This window comes from Pinus tabuliformis, chromosome 2_2 (genome assembly GCF_031772625.1).
Source record: "Pinus tabuliformis cultivar Carrire ecotype Pingquan chromosome 2_2, CPIR1, whole genome shotgun sequence".
NCBI lineage: Eukaryota > Viridiplantae > Streptophyta > Pinopsida > Pinales > Pinaceae > Pinus > Pinus tabuliformis.
In genome coordinates, this window is record NC_142300.1 from 881416143 (window position 1) to 881434358 (window position 18216).

The 18216-nt window shown below is 35.7% G+C and overlaps 1 protein-coding gene across 1 annotated transcript; it reads left to right on the forward strand.

The window, feature by feature from the left end:
- The first annotated feature begins 16871 nt into the window (after positions 1–16871).
- On the forward strand, positions 16872–17939 carry LOC149195825 (putative RNA-binding protein C23E6.01c). Its single transcript, XM_089408034.1, has one exon. The coding sequence runs from the start codon at positions 16872–16874 to the stop codon at positions 17937–17939; it is 1068 nt and encodes a 355-aa protein (XP_089264160.1).
- The last annotated feature ends 277 nt before the right edge of the window (positions 17940–18216 follow it).

Sequence of the window (18216 nt, forward strand, 5' to 3'; positions counted from 1 at the left end):
ACAATGTAACTTTTTAATTGGTCTTATTATTTCACTGCTCAGAAATATAGTCTATATCTGAAAAGGTTAAGTGGAGTGGCACAACAACCAAGTGGAATGAACTCTTCTTTTGGGGGAACTACAGAAGCAGGTGTTGGACCTATGGGTTTACTTGGAAGGCTGGATCTTCAAAGGCTTGCGGCATCAGGTCAAAAATCACGTCAAACACTGGTGACATTACCAGCTGAACTTCTTGGAGAAGTGAATCCAAACAATGGGTTGGGCCTGCCAAACATTGATCGGACACTGCTTTTACAAGCAGCATTTCATGGTGTAAACTCTAATCCTTTAAATAGAGGAAAATTTGGGCAACCATTGATGAACAGTCAGAGAAATTTACTTCAGGAGACTCCCGAGAAGCATAGAGCTGAAGCAATTTTGCCACCCACAACAACATATTCCTTCCTTTGGAAATTTGGGTTTACCGACCAATGATACATTTGCAGGATTTTATATGCTGCAACAACAACACAATATAGGTGCAGAAGTTGGCAGTGTGGATTGTGGGAAATTATGGGGCGATTTCTTTTTTCTTCTTCCATGGTCAAATTATGTTTTATAAAGTTTTAAAAAAAATAATTCTATAAAATTTCTGAAAAAAATAAAAGTTGTTTTTGCATAATGGTAGTCTAATTGTTATGAGTTTTGGATGAAGTTTTTATGGAATTTATACAATTTTACAAGTTTTTTTTCACATTGAATGTATTTATATATTTAAAAACATATCTTAAATAATATAAAAAAATATAAGTTAAAAAAAATCACTAAATTTTAAAAAATTAAAAAGTGGAATAATTAGGTAACATTTAGAAAGTGTTAAATGTATTTTTCTTTCTAAATATGTTTTAATAATTTGTATTGTTTTTATTTTCTTAATCTTCAACTCAATAAAATGTGGACTTAATAACTAGAATGTGGATTTAATAAAAATTTATAATTAGAATGTGGACTTAATCACTATTTATAATTAGAATGTAGTAGACATAACAATTTATATATTTAATAATAATAATAATAATGGGGATTTTTTTATATATATGTTTAAAAATAATTTCTATGGGGATTTAATTTACCAAGCAGAGGAATAAAGGTTTGCACCTTAATAGATTTATTCCTCTCAACTCTTGATAGGTCTGAAGTTAGATGGATCTATGTTTGGTAGATCTGAAGTTAGACGGATCTATGTTGGTTTTGAGCAACACACATTCTTTTTACACACATATTAAATATTTTTGTTATTAATATTTTTTCTTCCTTACATATATTTTTTTATTTTTATTATTAATATTCTTTTATATACCAAATTCAAATTAATCATGAGTTCCCTTATACCTTGAATTAGAAAGAATTTATTAATGGAATAAGAATTCTCTCACTTTTTCTCTCTCTATATGTTGATGTTAAAATCTTTTACTCAACATGCATCTTCAAATATTTGATGTATAGCCTATATTAAACTTTTCTTTATTCTTATTATTATTATTTTTATATCTTATATATCAATTCCATCTTAAAAATGAAATAAATGACACATTTAAAGAAAATATAAGAAATTTTTAAATTTAAATTACTTTATTTTATTTTATATATACATTAAAATATTGTTATTAACAATATTATTCTTAATTTTGATTATTAGTGCATGTTTCTTTTGTCAACATATATTCCTCATGAATAATTATTGGTATATATTCAAGAGAGACAGAGACAACAAGCTAGACTTTGTTACCTTATGGAAAAGATGTAAACACCCATGGCAGACCTGGAAGGGAAAAGCACTAATAGGTTCTTTGAAGAAGAGGTGAGTCCTACCAAATTGTGCAAAGACTTTTGCATGGTTTTAGTAATTGGAAATACCTAAAACATGTTTTAGTAAATTGAGAAAATTTATAAGCATTTTTCAATGGTCTCATATTAACAATCTCTAAGTATGTAAGTTTATAATTCATTTTATCATATCAAAATTTTATATACTAGATTAAAAATAATAATATATATAAAAAAATCAATGAACATATTTAATAATAAATTTTTTTGAATTACTACATATAGTAAACATATATATAAATGTGAGAAATTCTACTTTAATGAAAATGCAACAATAGCATGTTAAAATTAGATATCAAATTCAAATCCCCATAAAATTTATTTGTTTATTTTTTGTGATGTATGAAAGGATATGTAAAATCTAGAGAACCTAAGGGGCAAGTAGAGAACTGAGGGGCCTATTTGATATGTATAGACAAACTATGGGACTTTCATCATCTCAATATTTCAATTATTATTTTGATTGTATATTACCAACTTAACACAAACACACTAAACAACTTAAATCTAATACAATAATTATTATTTCAAAACAAAGTCAACCTTTTCAATTTAACAATTCTATCGGCCTCTCCTTGCACCTTTTGGGGCAATTGCTAGTATATATATAATTTCATTATTTAACACTTTAAAACCATGATTAAACTTCTTGTCTCACTCTCATTATTTAACACTTTAAAACCGTGCTTAAACTTCTGGCCTCACTCAATCCACACTTACAATATGGATATGTCGACATCACTCAAGTTGGAAGCACAGAGATTGGAAGGTGATTACGAGAAAAGAGGGAATAATTATTGAGTGGGTACACTGTTACAAGAGTGGAAACCTCGTACTCCCAGCCTAAGCCAAAAATGGCATATTATGTTGTGGGGTTTGCATTTTAGGAAAAAGCAAGATAGGGAGGCTACACGACCCAAGAGGAAATTTAAGATATTTCTTTACCATCAAAAGAAAATTTAATGAATGGGAAAGTGGCATAATTTGCTAGTGTAATTAGCGTAGATTTATTTGAGTTAATTTGCATGTAAAGCTTGATATTTGGGTTTATATATACATACATATATATATATATATATATATATATATATATATATATATATATATATATATATACATATACATTAAAATATTTTATTTACGTAATATATTGTTTATATTAATATTTTTTTTTGTAAGCTTGGTAGGCCCCTCTCATTTTCGAATTTCTACATGTATATCTCTGGTTTTGTGAGACTTTGTGAGAGTGAGACTTTATTTCCATGGCCATTGCCACTTGAACTACCCCTTGCAGACAAAATATTATTTTTTTTATTCATATATTTTTAAATATATATTTTCCTCGTATTGAAAGGTAACAAGTATTTTTCTTTCTTTTTATATATATATGAGATGTTACTCAACATATATATTATTTCATTTAAACCAAAATTTAGTCTTTTGCTTTTGTTGTTTTTTTAAGTCACTTACACATTTCTTGATTTGGAGCATAATACAATATTATTTTTAGATGCAATGTGTGAATTTGATTTTGAGTAGTGAAGGAAAGAAATTATAAACTAAACTAGTGCAACCATATAAATTAAATGGTTGGTAAATGTCAATAGACATCAATCCATGATAAGCACCAAAACACTTATCCCATGACACATCACATTTCCTTGATTAAAAATTAATAGTAAATTTTAACTAAATTTTAAATTATAAAATTATACACAATAATATTATATATTCTCTCAAAAATCATATATATTTTTAAAAAATTATATTAATTGTGATATTCACCACCCCAATGATTTCTAACATTCTTCAAAATAAGTGACATGCTTATTACAAACCTAATTGCAAATGTTACATGGTACAGTTCTTGGTCAGAGACCAATTCGCCTTACTTGGGGAAGAAAGAAACAAGTGCAGCGTGCAGGACCTTTTCAACCAGATCCAAATGAATGGAATGGGGCATATTATGGTGATGGACGAGAATACAGTGTTGATTATGGTTATGTCACACAGCCACAACAAACCATTCCAAATCAATGGAATAGGACATATTATGGTGATGGACAAGGATACAATGTTGGTTATGGTTATGTCACACAACCTCAACAAACAAATCCAAATATATCGAGTGGGATTCATTATGGTGGTATCCAAGGATCCAATGTTGATTATAGTTATGCCACACAACCTCGAGACCCAAATATGTTCATTCATATCGCTCGATCCAATGCTGATTATAGTTATTCCACACAACCAAATAATGCTGCTTATGCTTATGCCACGCAACCTCAAGACCCAAATATGTTCATTAATATCGCTCCAAATGCAAACTATCAGCGGAATCCACAGTAAATTCGTTATAGATTTTTCAGTAAATTAGTTTCAGTTACAGCAGCCACAGTAAATTCGTTATAGATTTTTCTGGTCATTGTTTTTTATTTTTCAATCTGCTATTTCTAAATAATAAATTTAGTATTTTTAATCATTAACAAAAAAAAATATTTGTTCGTGGTATATGGTTATTGAATTTTTTTGTTCTTTTATTTCTGGTCATTGTTTTTTATTTTTCAATCTGCTATTTCTAAATAATAAATTTAGTATTTTTAATCATTAACCAAAAAAAATATTTGTTCGTGGTATATGGTTATTGAATTTTTTGTTCTTTTATATCATATATGGTTATTGAGTTTCAATTTTTTCCCTTTTTATTTTGGATATGTATTTCAGTTATGGAGAAAAATACCTAATAAATAGTATTTGTATTTTTAATAAGTTATGGAGAAAAATATTTAATAAAAGGTATTTGTATTTTTAATAGGTGAAGTTGAAAGTTCTCTGCAATAGTTTAAACTGATTAAGATTAAATAACTTTGCTACTTTTAAACGCATTTGAATAAAAAAATTCAACTAAAAACAATAACTTGGTAGAGATTGATATTAGCCCTTATAAATAACATTTTATAAAACTTCATATCACCCCTTTTAGGAATAACAATTCGCTCCAGTCACTAAATTTTCTAGGGCATCATAGTTACAAAATTTTCATATGTATTGTTACTTTTTAAAGACATGAATTAACACTAATTTTTAGAGCTTTATTTTAGAGGTAGTTGAATTCTCCATGTAATGTATATAAAATTTCATTGTTTAGCACTTTGAAACTATGCTAAAACTTCTTGCCTTATAAGGCTTTGAAGTTGTAACACACAAGTTGTGAGACACTAAAGCACTACTACATATGGTGTCAATGTTTGAATGAAATTTTGATGGTGTAGTTAAAATCAAACATAGTATGTTTAACAAAGCTTTGTCTCATGAGTGCATTTGACCCCTAAGGCCATAATTGTGCCTAATAGTGTTGAAAAGTGTAACTAGGTTTAGTCTTCATAATGACTTGTGTAATTATGATTTTATGTAAATTGATGAAAAGAAGAAAAATAAAATTATTTTTGTAATGCTTGAATCATGGGTTTCATGATCAAGGGATTTTATTTTTAGTAGAAGCTTCCATTGAGAGCTATTAGGTTTGGTCATCAATACATAAAGTCTAATGAGTCAATATAAGTATTGAAGATCCATTTGGGTATGTTACACTGTAAAAGCAAATTTGATTATGTCATAAACCCTTCAAGAACTTGTCACAAGATTATCCTCATTTCAGTGTTCCTTCGAAGACAAGTCGACTTATTTGATAGACAAAACACTATATATAGGCAGCTTGGCTTTCATTTGGATTAAATTTTGGTCAAGGCAATCTGAGTGAGAAAAAGTGTGAAGATCACAAAGGAGAAGTATTATTATCAAGCAAAGGAGGAAGATAACCAAGTTCATTTGGATTTGTTTTAGGGCTAAACCCTTCAACATGTGTGAGATTATAGTATTGTCTATTGCAAAAAGGGCCAAAGCACTACAATCATCTTAAGAATGATAGTTTCCATCAAGCGAAGAAGGTTGAAGGTCAAAGTTTCTCAAGGAATGAATCTAGGGTTTCTAAAGAAGGGCTGAAAAGTGCATATCTGAGCCAAGGAGCGAAATATGAAGTCTAGGCAAGGGAAGTGGGAGGAGGAAGAAGTTTGAATATCATTATCTCAAGGAAGAAGTTAAACAAGGGAGTCTTGTGACTTGGTCTTGGAGAGGTAAATAGGTCAAGAGTCTTGATCGCCTATATTTTGTGCCTCTTGTCTCTTTATTGTTTATGCATTGGTAGTTGTTTGATGAAGAAGAACACTATAATAATTTAAGTAAATGTCCTAGTCTAAAGTAGTAAAAAACATTCACAATTAGTTATCATACGATGGGTTGCAAGTGGTCACAAATATGATAAAAAACTATTTATGTGGGTTTGCTTGTATAGTTGAGTTAAAGATGATATATATGTGTGTGTGTGTGTGTGTGTGTGTGTGTTATATATATGTGTGTGTGTGTGTGTGTTTCATGCAATATTTGAAAAGAGATATGCATTTACTAGATTTGTTCACTATTCTATATGTGTGTGTGCGTGTTGGATTATGAAAGATATTGTATTATGATTTTCATAGTTGATGTAATTGGGAAACATGGTGAGTTGCATATACATTGATTGCATCTACAAGCATGCACACAATTGAATGTTTGGATGTAAGAACAAAATTCTTTGTGAATCTACAAGGTTCATTGATATATCAATTTGTATATCTACATGATATATCACAAGATATAGGGTTGTAGAAAAGTTGTACATTTGCCTATATATTTGTTTGTGCAATTGGAAATTTAAAACCCTTTTCCATGCAAAAATATCAAAAGAATTGTTGTAGGAGAAATATGGAAAATTGTTTAAATTTTCCTTCTTTAAATACATGTCAATCTAAGGGAAATGCACTAATGTTGAATTTTGTATTATGAGATGATGGATATGTAAATTATTGAGTAATGCATTACTTAAGATTAGATATGTTTTCCTTAAGGAGAAAATGTATGCTCAAAATGGAAATTATGTGTTTTTTATATGAAAATAGGCCATTAAGGAAAATACATACGCTAGAGTGAACAATGTAAGTCTTGTGTTAGGATTTGCATGATAACTTCTTGAAATGATAATGATAGTTAAAGTTCATATATTTAGATGAATTATAAGCATTAGCATGTTATCCCTATGAAATTTCATAAAAACAAGGCATTGTAGAAAATGTGTGTCCTGTTAGGGAAAATGTGTGTCCTGTTAGGGAAAATGTACACCCGCAAGTGAATGCATGTAATGATTTTTGTACTTGTTAGGGGAGGATATGCACACGTTGCTAAGGATAAATGCATACCTTCACTATAGAAATGCATGCCCTTGACACAATGTGCTAACCTATAATGATGTAAGCCCTAACTGATTCTTCCATAGCCATATGAATGGCCTTCATGGGAAGAAGATTGAAAATAAATGGTAATCCATTATGAGATGATGATGTTGATATGTGTTAAATTATGGTATGTTCTATGCTTAGAGCAATTTACTTCTTTTCTTCTTATTAGCCATAGATTAGCAATCACATATAAATTAAGTAAAGTGCAGATAGAACATTAAACGATCAACAGAAAACAAGCCAAGACAAGAGACACAAGATGTAGTGGCTAGCCAGGGACAAACCCCAATGCAGGGAAACCCTTTGATCAAATCTTCTTTTATCTTCAATAGTTCAGCAAAGAGAAATAGTACAAAATCAGAATTCTGTAAATTTATATCAATAGCAGCAAACCCTAGATCAGCAAAGTCAAACTTGGTCAAACGAGTTGAAATTGACCTCCAATATGCTTGGTCAATTTCCGGTCAACTAGCCCTCGAATAGCCTTAAGAAAAAACCCTTGAACAGCGCCAAAAACACAGTCAAACTACTGCCCAAAACTAGGGCAGTCAACACTGGTCAAACCAAAGGTCAGATTGTCTCGATTTCTGTGCCAAAATCTGCAGCCTGCTTAGGAGAGGCAGCCACACCAAAACCGCACCCTTGATGAGTCAATTCTTGGTTAACGCAGGTAAAAGATGCCCTCTGTTGCCTCAGTCAAACTCGGTCAACACAGTCAACAATTTATGCGTCCTCTTTCAGCCTGCGTCTTCTTGCTTCCCACATGTGAGAGATCCTCTTCCTTGTGTATACCCAATCATATAAGGAGAGAGAGAAGAATGAGAGATGATGAGATGATTTGAAATGAATCAATCTCACTTGTATTTATATGATTTGTGCCACACATTTAGTTACTGGCTGACCTTGACAATTTGTCAAGTAATTACAAATAAATTCATATCTCCATAAATACTTATCAGAATCGGATGATCTTTAGATCAATCCCACACTTCTCGATAAGAGAAATCTAGGGAAAATATCAGCTGCCATAAATAAGGTGACCCACTTGCATTTTGGCCCTAGTTTCCAATTTTAATACTCTCTCTCAACTAGGGAGAACTCCATCTGCAATCCGTTTGATCGTCGTTACTATCCCAGCCATCAAATGCACTGCCCTGCACTGCTTGGTCCTACTCTGCTCTGCTTGAACTATGAAGAAGAAGAAATGATCGAGGATGTATCATAGCATCCTCCACTGACTCGAAGTCAGTCTCATAGTGTGTCATACCACTCTCACTGATCCCAGATCAATGGAGGTCATCCTAGCACAGGGAGTACGGTAGATACAATGATGCGTCCATCGATAGTACTACTAATGGTCCCTAACCCCATTTCCATACTCATTGATCAGATGAGAGGTACTTCCCATGAGTCTCACACTGCATGGGTAGGATGCCTCGACAGGAGAACTAATCATCCTGTCCACAAGATAACGAATCATCCTGTCCACAAGAGAATGAATCATCCTATCCAACAGTCGCCACAGGTGATCCGGATTTAAACAGGAATGCAATAAAATACAGAGATAACCATAAAGACAAATATGCAGCGGAAATAATACTTCATTTCATTACTGTAAAATACTAAAATATGCTTACAAATAGAAATGGAATTAACCCAGCTAGGGCGATGGTAGCTTATCTCTGAGAAGAGATGTGTTGGCTACATGCCTCTGAACTGTTCTCCAAAAACTGTGTTACAATGAGGTTCGAGGGCCTATTTGTTGTTGAGAAACAATAGAAAACCCTTCACATTCGAAAACCTAACCCTAGAAGATGAAACGCCAAATTGTGGGCCCCTTTTTTGGGTAAGTTGGTACATCAACTTCCCGGGGTCGCGAATTGGTCGTACTATCTATGTTTGACGCGCATGATAGCCCGTTGGAAAGATCTCTCCGAGGACTACAACGGAAAAGACGATTTTTAAACAGAAAAATCACTGCCGTGGATTTCCCAGAAAACGTCGTTTAGGGCCTCAAAACGGCTCCGGAATTTTAGGACCCAAAAAAACTGCTAAAAATAGTAAACTGTGCTATAATTAAGGAAACAGAAAAACTGAAAGAGACAGTTGTGGGGGTACAAATGGGATAGGTGGGTGGCCACCAACATCCACCTGGGTCATTCCTCCCCCCTTAGGAAGCAATGGTTCCCATTGCGTTGAGTTCCTCCCTGAGATGAAGAAGCTTCTGCTGAGCTGGGTCTCTGGTGAGCTGTTCTGCAATCTCTGATGTGTCCAGAAATGGTGGGGAGCATGGTCGGCGATGGTCCACATTGAACACTCGGTGCAAGCGAAGGAATGGAGGAATGTTGTGCTTCAAAGCATTGTTTCCCGTAGCCTTTTTACTGGTGTAAGGACCATGTCGAAGTGGTCTGAGTTTCTGATGGGTTCTGGTAAGGCGCTCCCTCTACAAATGTAACCCAACTTTATCGCCCACCTGAAACTTGTGTGGTACCCCTCTGGGTAAGGAGAAGTTGTTCCTGTGTTCTGTCAAGATTGTATCCCTCTGTTGCTGCTGCTGTGTGGAGGAACCTTTCGCGGGGGTCATGGATGTAGCAACGATCTTCCCCTTACTTTGGGAGCGAACCAGACAGAAAATAAATTTCCTAGTTTGTGAGATGAGCTTGCTGCCTTTCTTAGCAGTGATCAAAGAGGTGGCGGTAGGTGGGGCTACCTCCGGTATCCTGTATAATGAATTATCCAAAGAAATGATGACAGCGCGAGGCCTTGACTCATACACAGCATGTCGCCTCCACAAGTATGGCTGGCCTAATAGTATATCACAAACATCCAGAGGCATAACATCACACAATACCTCATCTGTGAAGGGCTTGATGTTGTAGGGAAGGCGGCACTGCTGGCGAACTTTGAGATCTCGTCCTTCATGAAGCAAACCGATACTATACGGCTGTGGGTGTGGTGTAGTTGGTAGGCCCAACCGCTTCACGACCTCTGCTGAAATGAGGTTCTTTTGGCTGCCACTGTCGACAATGAATTGTAGCGGCGAACCCTTCACCCACATCTGTGAGTGGAAAAGATGTTCCCCCTCCTTTGGATCTTCGGGCTCATTTTTCTGGATCTTGGCAGTAGCAATAGTGGCGCTAGGATCTGCATCAATGATCTGCTTCCCTTTGTCATTCCCCTTGTCGGGTTCTGACTTAGAGTTGGAACATGCATCTGATTCGGAAGCCTTCAACTCGGCCACCAGCGACTGCTTGGTCCGACACTCACTTGTGTTATGAGTGGGACTCTTGTGGAACTCACACCACTTTCCTGTGTCCTTCTTCGGCTTCGTGGTGTTGTTCTTTTCTTGCAGCTTCGACGGGTTGTCTTGGGTCACCCTGCCTTGGCTTTGTCCTTTGGGCTTTGGATTTGCAGATCCAAAGTCTCGCTTCTTCTATTTGAACTTTTGCTCGATTTTGACAACGTATCGGTATGTTGTGCAGAGTGAGGAGATGTTCAAGAACTCCATCTCTTCCTGGATGTATCTGTGTAGGCAGCCGCGGTATTTGAGTACCAGGTGCAGCTCAAAATCTTTGATACCCAATTGTGTGCGAAGGGTATGAAAAATGTTTGTGAACTCTGGCACATCTTGGTCTCGTCCCTGTCGCAGTGTGGTCCATTTTTCCTCATAGCTTTTGACAGGGTAGTACTGCTCCTTTATGGCATCCCGGAAGTAATTCCAAGTGGGTGCAGCTGAAAACAGTGAGCCTGTACTTTCATCCTTCTGTTCGCAGTAGGTTTCCCACCAGTCCTTGACGTGGGGGGCTGCTTTGAGAAGAGCGAAAACAATCTTTTCCCAACTTGAAAATTCATGAACAGAAAAATACCCATCGATCAGATTTAACCATTTATCTACGGCATCTACGTCTATTTGACCCTTGAAGATGGGGATTTGAAAATTAACTTGTACCTTAAACGGTGTGGCATTTCCAGAGTAGCTGTTGGAAGCCAATGCATCGCCTCTAGGTAGCCGCTGAAGGATTTGGGCAAAGTTGTCCATCATCACGTTCCTTTGTCGCTCGAGGGCTTCTTCGAGCAAGATTTTGATAGGATCTCCTGCCCCCTCATTTTTCTTCTCATCCACCATGGGAGGTCATCGAGATTTGCGAGGCTGGTCTTGCAAAGGTTCGACCAGTTCCAGACCTAACTCCTTATATCCCGACCTCGTTGGGGACATGTAAAGAAAAACAGAGAAAAAACGGACCGCTCTGACACCACTGATCCAGATTTAAACAGGAACACAATAAAATACAGAGATAACCATAAAGACAAATATGCAGCAGAAATAATACTTCATTTCATTACTGTAAAATACTGAAATATTCTTACAAATAGAAATGGAAATAACCCAGCTAGGGCGATGGTAGTTATCTCTAAGAAGAGATGTCTCGGCGACATGCCTCTGAACTGTTCTCCAAAAACTGTGTTACAATGAGGCTCGAGGGCCTATTTATTGTTGAGAAACAATGGAAAGCCCTTCACATTCCAAAACCTAACCCTAGAAGATGAAATGCCAAATTATGGGCCCCGTTTTTGGGTAAGTTGGTACATTAACTTCCCGGGGTCGCAAATTGGTCATACTATCTTTGTTTGACGTGCATGATAGAGGATTCTGTCTTCCCATATCAAGATTTTTTGTCCATTCCCAGGAGTTTTGGAGATGTGGCTGCCCATTATTGGAGTGACTCTTTTGACTAGCTTCCATACTTGGGTGCTTTGTCTTATTGGTATGTTCCCATTCAGAAGATTCTCCTTAGAGCCATTTAGATATTTGTTTATGAGGGCTTTTTTCCACCAGCTCTCGTTACCTGTTATGAGTCTCCAAACAATTTTCATTCCCAGGGCTACATTCACGAGCCTAGGCAGTCGAATGGACAAGCCTCCTTGTTCACATGGTAGCACTACTTGTTCCCACCTTACCAAACTAAAATTTTTGTTTTCCTGCTTCCCACCCTGCCAGAGGAAACTTCTTAAAATTAATTCCATATCCTTGTGGGCACTTGCTGGTGCCATCATTAGTGAATATTGGTATATTGGTAATGCAACAAGGAGAGCTTTAATTAATATCACCCTTCCAACCATATTTAACCACATCATTCCCCAATTCTTTAACTTGTCTTGCATTTTCCCAATTTGTTTTGTCCATATTTTTTCCTTCATGATCTCCTTTGATATTGGTAATCCCACATAGAGAAAGTGATTCCAATTTTCCTACGCTGAGATTTCCATGATTTGGGAAATTCTTTGCATAGTTCGTGGTGGAATGTTCCGCCCATAGATCTTGCATTTTGTATTGTTCAAAAGTCCACCTGACACCTGGATAAATGCATTCATTATTTTTTTGAATCTTCTCGCTATTATTGTTAATGCTCCTCCCATCAACAATATATCATCTGCAAACAAGGAGTGATTTATGGTCTTTATTCCTTTTGCTATTCTTAGTCCTGTTATAGTTATTTCTTTCCTCTGTGTTTCCAATGCTCCACTAAGAGTTTATGCCATTATTATATATAGAAATGGTGATAGAGGGCAGCCTTGTCTGAGCCTCTTGTGCTTTGAAAAAATTCACTGGGTCTTCCATTGATGGGGGGGCTATCCAGTGAGTGGATATGCATTCTTGTATCACTTCTATTATTTCTTTTGAGAAGTCCAGTTTCTGAAGTACAACCAGTAGATATGAGTGGCTGACTCTATCGAAAGCGTTTTCCATATCTAGTTTGATTATCATACCTTTTTCTTACTTTAAGATACTGGAGTGGACAACTTGCTGAACTATGATGACATTGTCAATGATTTGTCTATTTGGGACAAACCTTCCTTGGTTTTCTAAGATGATTAAGTGTAGCACTTTCTTTATTCTATTTGCCAAAATTCTTGTTATTATCTTGTAGGATGAATTGCAGAGAGAAATGGGCCGAAACCTATTGAAGGTGGATGGATTTGCTTCCTTTGGAACCAGAGCAAGATAGGAAGATCTTGTGTGGCCTTCCATTTTTTTTAAACATTCTTTGTCATTCTTAAGAAATCCTTTCTGATTGTATACCAATGATTTCTGTAGAAGGCTATTGTGAATCCGTCTGGCCTAGGTGCTTTGTCCAGATGCAGGCTCCAAATGGCCTCCACAATTTCTTCTTCTATGACGTCCTTACACATGTCTTTGTTTTGTTCTTTTTTTATTTTCTTCTTTGTGTGCTGCAATATTTCTTCATATTCAGCTGTTTCCTCCATTACTGACAGTAAGTTTTTAAAGTTCTTGTGGGCTGCTTTTTTTTAATTTCTTCCGCTCCTTTGATTTCTTGATTTTCCACTTGTATTTTTTCTATCTGGTTTCTAGCTCTTCTGATTTTCATACTGTTATGAAAAAAGGACGTATTCTTATCCCCTACCTTGAGCCAGAGGATTTTAGATTTCATTCTTGCCTCTTCCTCCTTTTGAATTTTGTCTCCCATATGTACTGTGGTGAGCCTGATATTCTTGGTGCCCATGTTGCTTTAACTAATTCGCCGATTTTTGTGCTGTTGTCCCAGATTGAGCTATACCTGATGGGAGTGGGCCTTGGTTTTCCATTTTGCCCATTTCGATTACAACCGACTTATGATCAGAAGTTGTGGTGTGAATGATTTTGGATTTGATAGAGATGTACAGTGCTACTATGTTGTCTTAAATCAGGATTTTGTCCAGTCTTTCTTTTATGTTACTTTTACCCACTCTCTTGTTATTCTAGGTATATTTTCCATTGTTTGGAGGAATGTCTAGAAGGATATATTGTTCCATTATTTCTTCTAAAGTGTTCCCGGATGGATCCACTTGAAAGTTTCCTCCAAACTTTTCCTCTATACTTCTAACCAGATTTAAATCTCCTCCTAAAATTATTTTTCCAACTTTTGTTTCTTGTAATACTTCCTTTATTGTTGCCCAGCATTGTTCTTTCTCCTTATAGTGGTTGGGGGCATATATATTTATCACCCTGTGTTTCTCTTCTGTGTTGGTCCTCCTAAGACCCGTTTAAATCTAGTGTTGCCATGTTTTCCTCCCCAATAATTCCCACCTTCCTTTTTTCCAGATTGTGCATATGCCTCCTAATGCTCCAGTTGCCTGGATTGCTTCCCCTTCATATTGCCTGAACTTTTTTTTAAGATTTTTCGATTCTTGGTTGTTTACTTTTGTCTCCTGGATCATAAGGATATCTGGGTTCTCTTTTGTCATAATATCTCTTGTGCATTTTCCTTAACAGGTGAGCCCATTCCTCTGCAGTTCCAAGACACTATTATCATTATTTACTTGTTGGGTGGTGCATGGCACCTTTCCCCTTATGTTTGTTTTTCTCCATATTTCTTGTACTTTTCCCTAGATAAGTGTCCATGGGCTGTTGTGTTCCTAGGGCCATTTCTTTTGCTACTGCTTCATACCTTATTTATTTATTTGTCTTTCTTCAAACTTTTTTTTGGTTTTCGGCATTTGGAAATGCTTCTTTAGCTTGTTTTCTGGTTAATATCTTATCTACTAAGGGAGGGGGAGAGAGGTGAATTGAGTCTCTGGGGGAGAAGGGGGACTGCTGGGTGATTGGAGATTGCGGGGTTCCAAATCTAGATCTAGATCTAGCTTTGGCTCCAGGGATGGGGGTATGATGTGAGCAGAGGATCAAAGGGGTTTTGGCTAGCTAAGTTTGCTTTTGGTGAGAGGGAGAGGGCTTCAGCAGATTGTGAGGCTTGAGAGGAGAGCTAGACTAGTTGTTTGTTGGCTATCTTCTTTCATTTGACCTGTTCCCATTTATTTTCTGGATCCTCAATATTTTCATTTTCATTTTCTCTATTTTTTGTACATCTATTTGAAAAATGACTATATTCATGACATACCTTACATTTGAAGGGGATTTGCTCATAGTCCAACTGTTGTATGTGCGTCCAATAATCCACTTTTATTTTGATAGCTTCAGGGAGACCTTTTCCTAGATCCACTTCCATGCAGATTCAGGCGCATGCATGCATGTTTTCTTTAGATTCACATTTGTTTATGTATTTCCCAACTGCGTTTCCTATTGCTTTGACTGAATCATCTCCCCAGCAGTGGAGAGGCAGATGCAGCAATCTTACCCATAGTGAAACAACATTTGGGACATCCATTTCTGGGGCAAAGTCCGATGTCCATATGTTCAAATACAGTCCTCTTGTATCCATATAATATGGACCGTTCCTGAATATTAGATCTCAGTCCTATTTGGTTTCGAATTGGAAGGTGTAGTAACTTCTACCACAAAATCTTATTGAGATCTTGCCGGATGTTGCTACAGCCTAGTTTCTTTCTACCCAATTTCACAGTCTTGGGTGATGGATACAACCCAGTAAACTGCCCTGCTAACCCTCATTCTGCCAAGGAGAGTGCTGCTTTTCTTGGGAGTGCTGGAGAGATATTTCTGGTATTTCTTCCATTTTTTTAACAAAATTTGAAACTGACGGTCCGTTCTTCGTTGGACCCTTTGTAGAGATGAGGGAAGCAAAAGCTTTTTTTGTTACTTCTGATTCTTGCTAGTGATCTGTTTGATGATGATCTTCCTCTTCTGGTGGATCCATATTGCTCAAACCCCAGCAGCAGAAGGCCGCTGAGGGCCAATATGATCTGAGGCAGTATCTGCGTGCCAAAAACTACAGTCGTGATCTTGCCTTCCTCTTTCTGTTGTTCTGACCTCAGCAGTAAGGGCGACTAAGGCGCAACGAATGCTGCTTCGCGCTGGGATCTGCTGCAGCAGCTAGGGATGCATGCTATCCTCAGCTACTCTCCTCACCATCTAGTTAACTATTCTACGAAATGACTTTTATTACAATACAAAATCAACTTTATTGCAATATGTAATGTATGTAATAGTCTTAAGAGGAGTATATTGCTAGGTATTGCGTGATCAAAAGTGACTCCAAACATGTATACATCTAGTAGTGTAGATGGTGTGCTATATGTTGATAGGTGAGAACACCCCACAAGTGTCATGTCTCATAACATCAATATTAATGAAATTCAATTTTAAAAAATGACAATATTATTGTAATAAGGTGCCACATACTAAACCATGTTTATCATTGTTATTCATATAGTCTTATATAAAATTATACACAATAACATTATATATTCTCTCTAGAATCATATACACATTTTAAAAAGACTACATTGAATGTGATATTCACCACCCTTAAGGAATGACTATATGATTTCTAACATTCCTCAAAATAAGTAACATGCTAATTATAAATCTAATTGAGAAATATTGAGCCATAAAAATTGCTTAAACTTTTTTTGCAAAGGGAAAATCAATTAGACTTTTCTAAGAAAAACATGATCATACATATAACATAAAATAAAAATTATCCAAAATACTTATAAAATTTTATATAACATATTTGAATATATATATATATATATATATATATATATATATATATATATATATATATATATATATATATATATATATATAATTTTTATAACAAAATTTTAAAAACATAATAGTAATCCCCGAATATTAAAATTCTTTAAATCAAACCTAAAACATAACAAATATCAAGTCATATATTTAAACTAGCTTAATTCTCACTCATCTCATGAGAAAACAATTCAACTGTCCTAAAAAATAAAATAACACATATGGTGAGGAATAAAGATTATTCATCTGTAAAAGGAGAAAAAGTTATTACTGATAAGGTTACAGGCCGTTCAAAAGGATATGGGTTTGTAACATTTGGGGATGGGAATGAGCAGGCTAGGGCTATAACAGAAATGAATGGAATATTTTGTTCCTCCAGATCTATGCGAATAGCTCCTGCCATAACAAAGCAGACTACTATTTATCAACAACCCTATCCTCCTCAAGTGGTCGAGTTGGACCCAGAGAATGATCCAAACAATACTACCCTATTTGTTGGTGGCTTAGATCCCAATGTGACAGTGGAAATGCTGATGGATACATTTGGCGAGTATGGTGAGCTTGTGCATGCAAAAATACCTTTCGGCAAGCGGTGCGGATTTGTCCAGTTTAGCAACAGGGCATCTGCAGAGTTAGCATTTCAAATGTTACATGGTACAGTGCTTGGTCAGAGACCAATTAGGCTTTCTTGGGGAAGAAACAAACAAGTGCAGCAACCCTATCCTCCTCAAGTGGTCGAGTTAGACCCAGAGAATGATCCAAACAATACTACTCTGTTTGTTGGTGGCTTAGATCCCAATGTGACAGTGGAAATGCTGATGGAGACATTTGGCCAGTGTGGTGAGCTTGTGCATGCAAAGATACCTTTCGGCAAGCGGTGTGGATTTGTCCAGTTTAGCAACAGGGCATCTGCAGAGTTAGCATTGCAAATGTTACATGGTACATTTCTTGGTCAGAGACCAATTAGGCTTTCTTGGGGAAGAAACAAACAAGTGCAGCGTGCAGGGCCTTTTCAAACACAACAACCAAATCCAAATGAATGGAATGGGGCATATTATGGTGATGGACAAGGATACAATGTTGGTTATGGTTATGTCACACAGCCTCAACAAACAATTCCAAATCCATGGAGTGGGATTCATTATGGTGGTATCCAAGGATCCAATGTTGATTATAGTTATGCCACACAACCATATAATGCTGGTTATGCTTATGCAACGCAACCTCAAGACGCAAATATGTTCATTAATATCGCTCCAAATGAAAACTATCAGCAGCATCCACAGTGAATTAGTTTCAGTTACAGCAGCCACAATAAATTAGTCATAGATTTTTTGGTTATTGTTTTAATTTTCCAATCTGCTATTTTTAAATAATAAATTTAATATTTTAAATTATTAACAAAATATTTGTTCATGGTATATGGTTTGAATTTTTGTACTTCAATTTTTTACTTTTATTTTTTTATTTTGAATATATATTCTTGTTACAGAGAAGTTGGAAGGTATTTGTATTTTAAATGGGTAAAGTTGGAAGTTCTCTGCAATAGGTTAAATCTATTAAGAT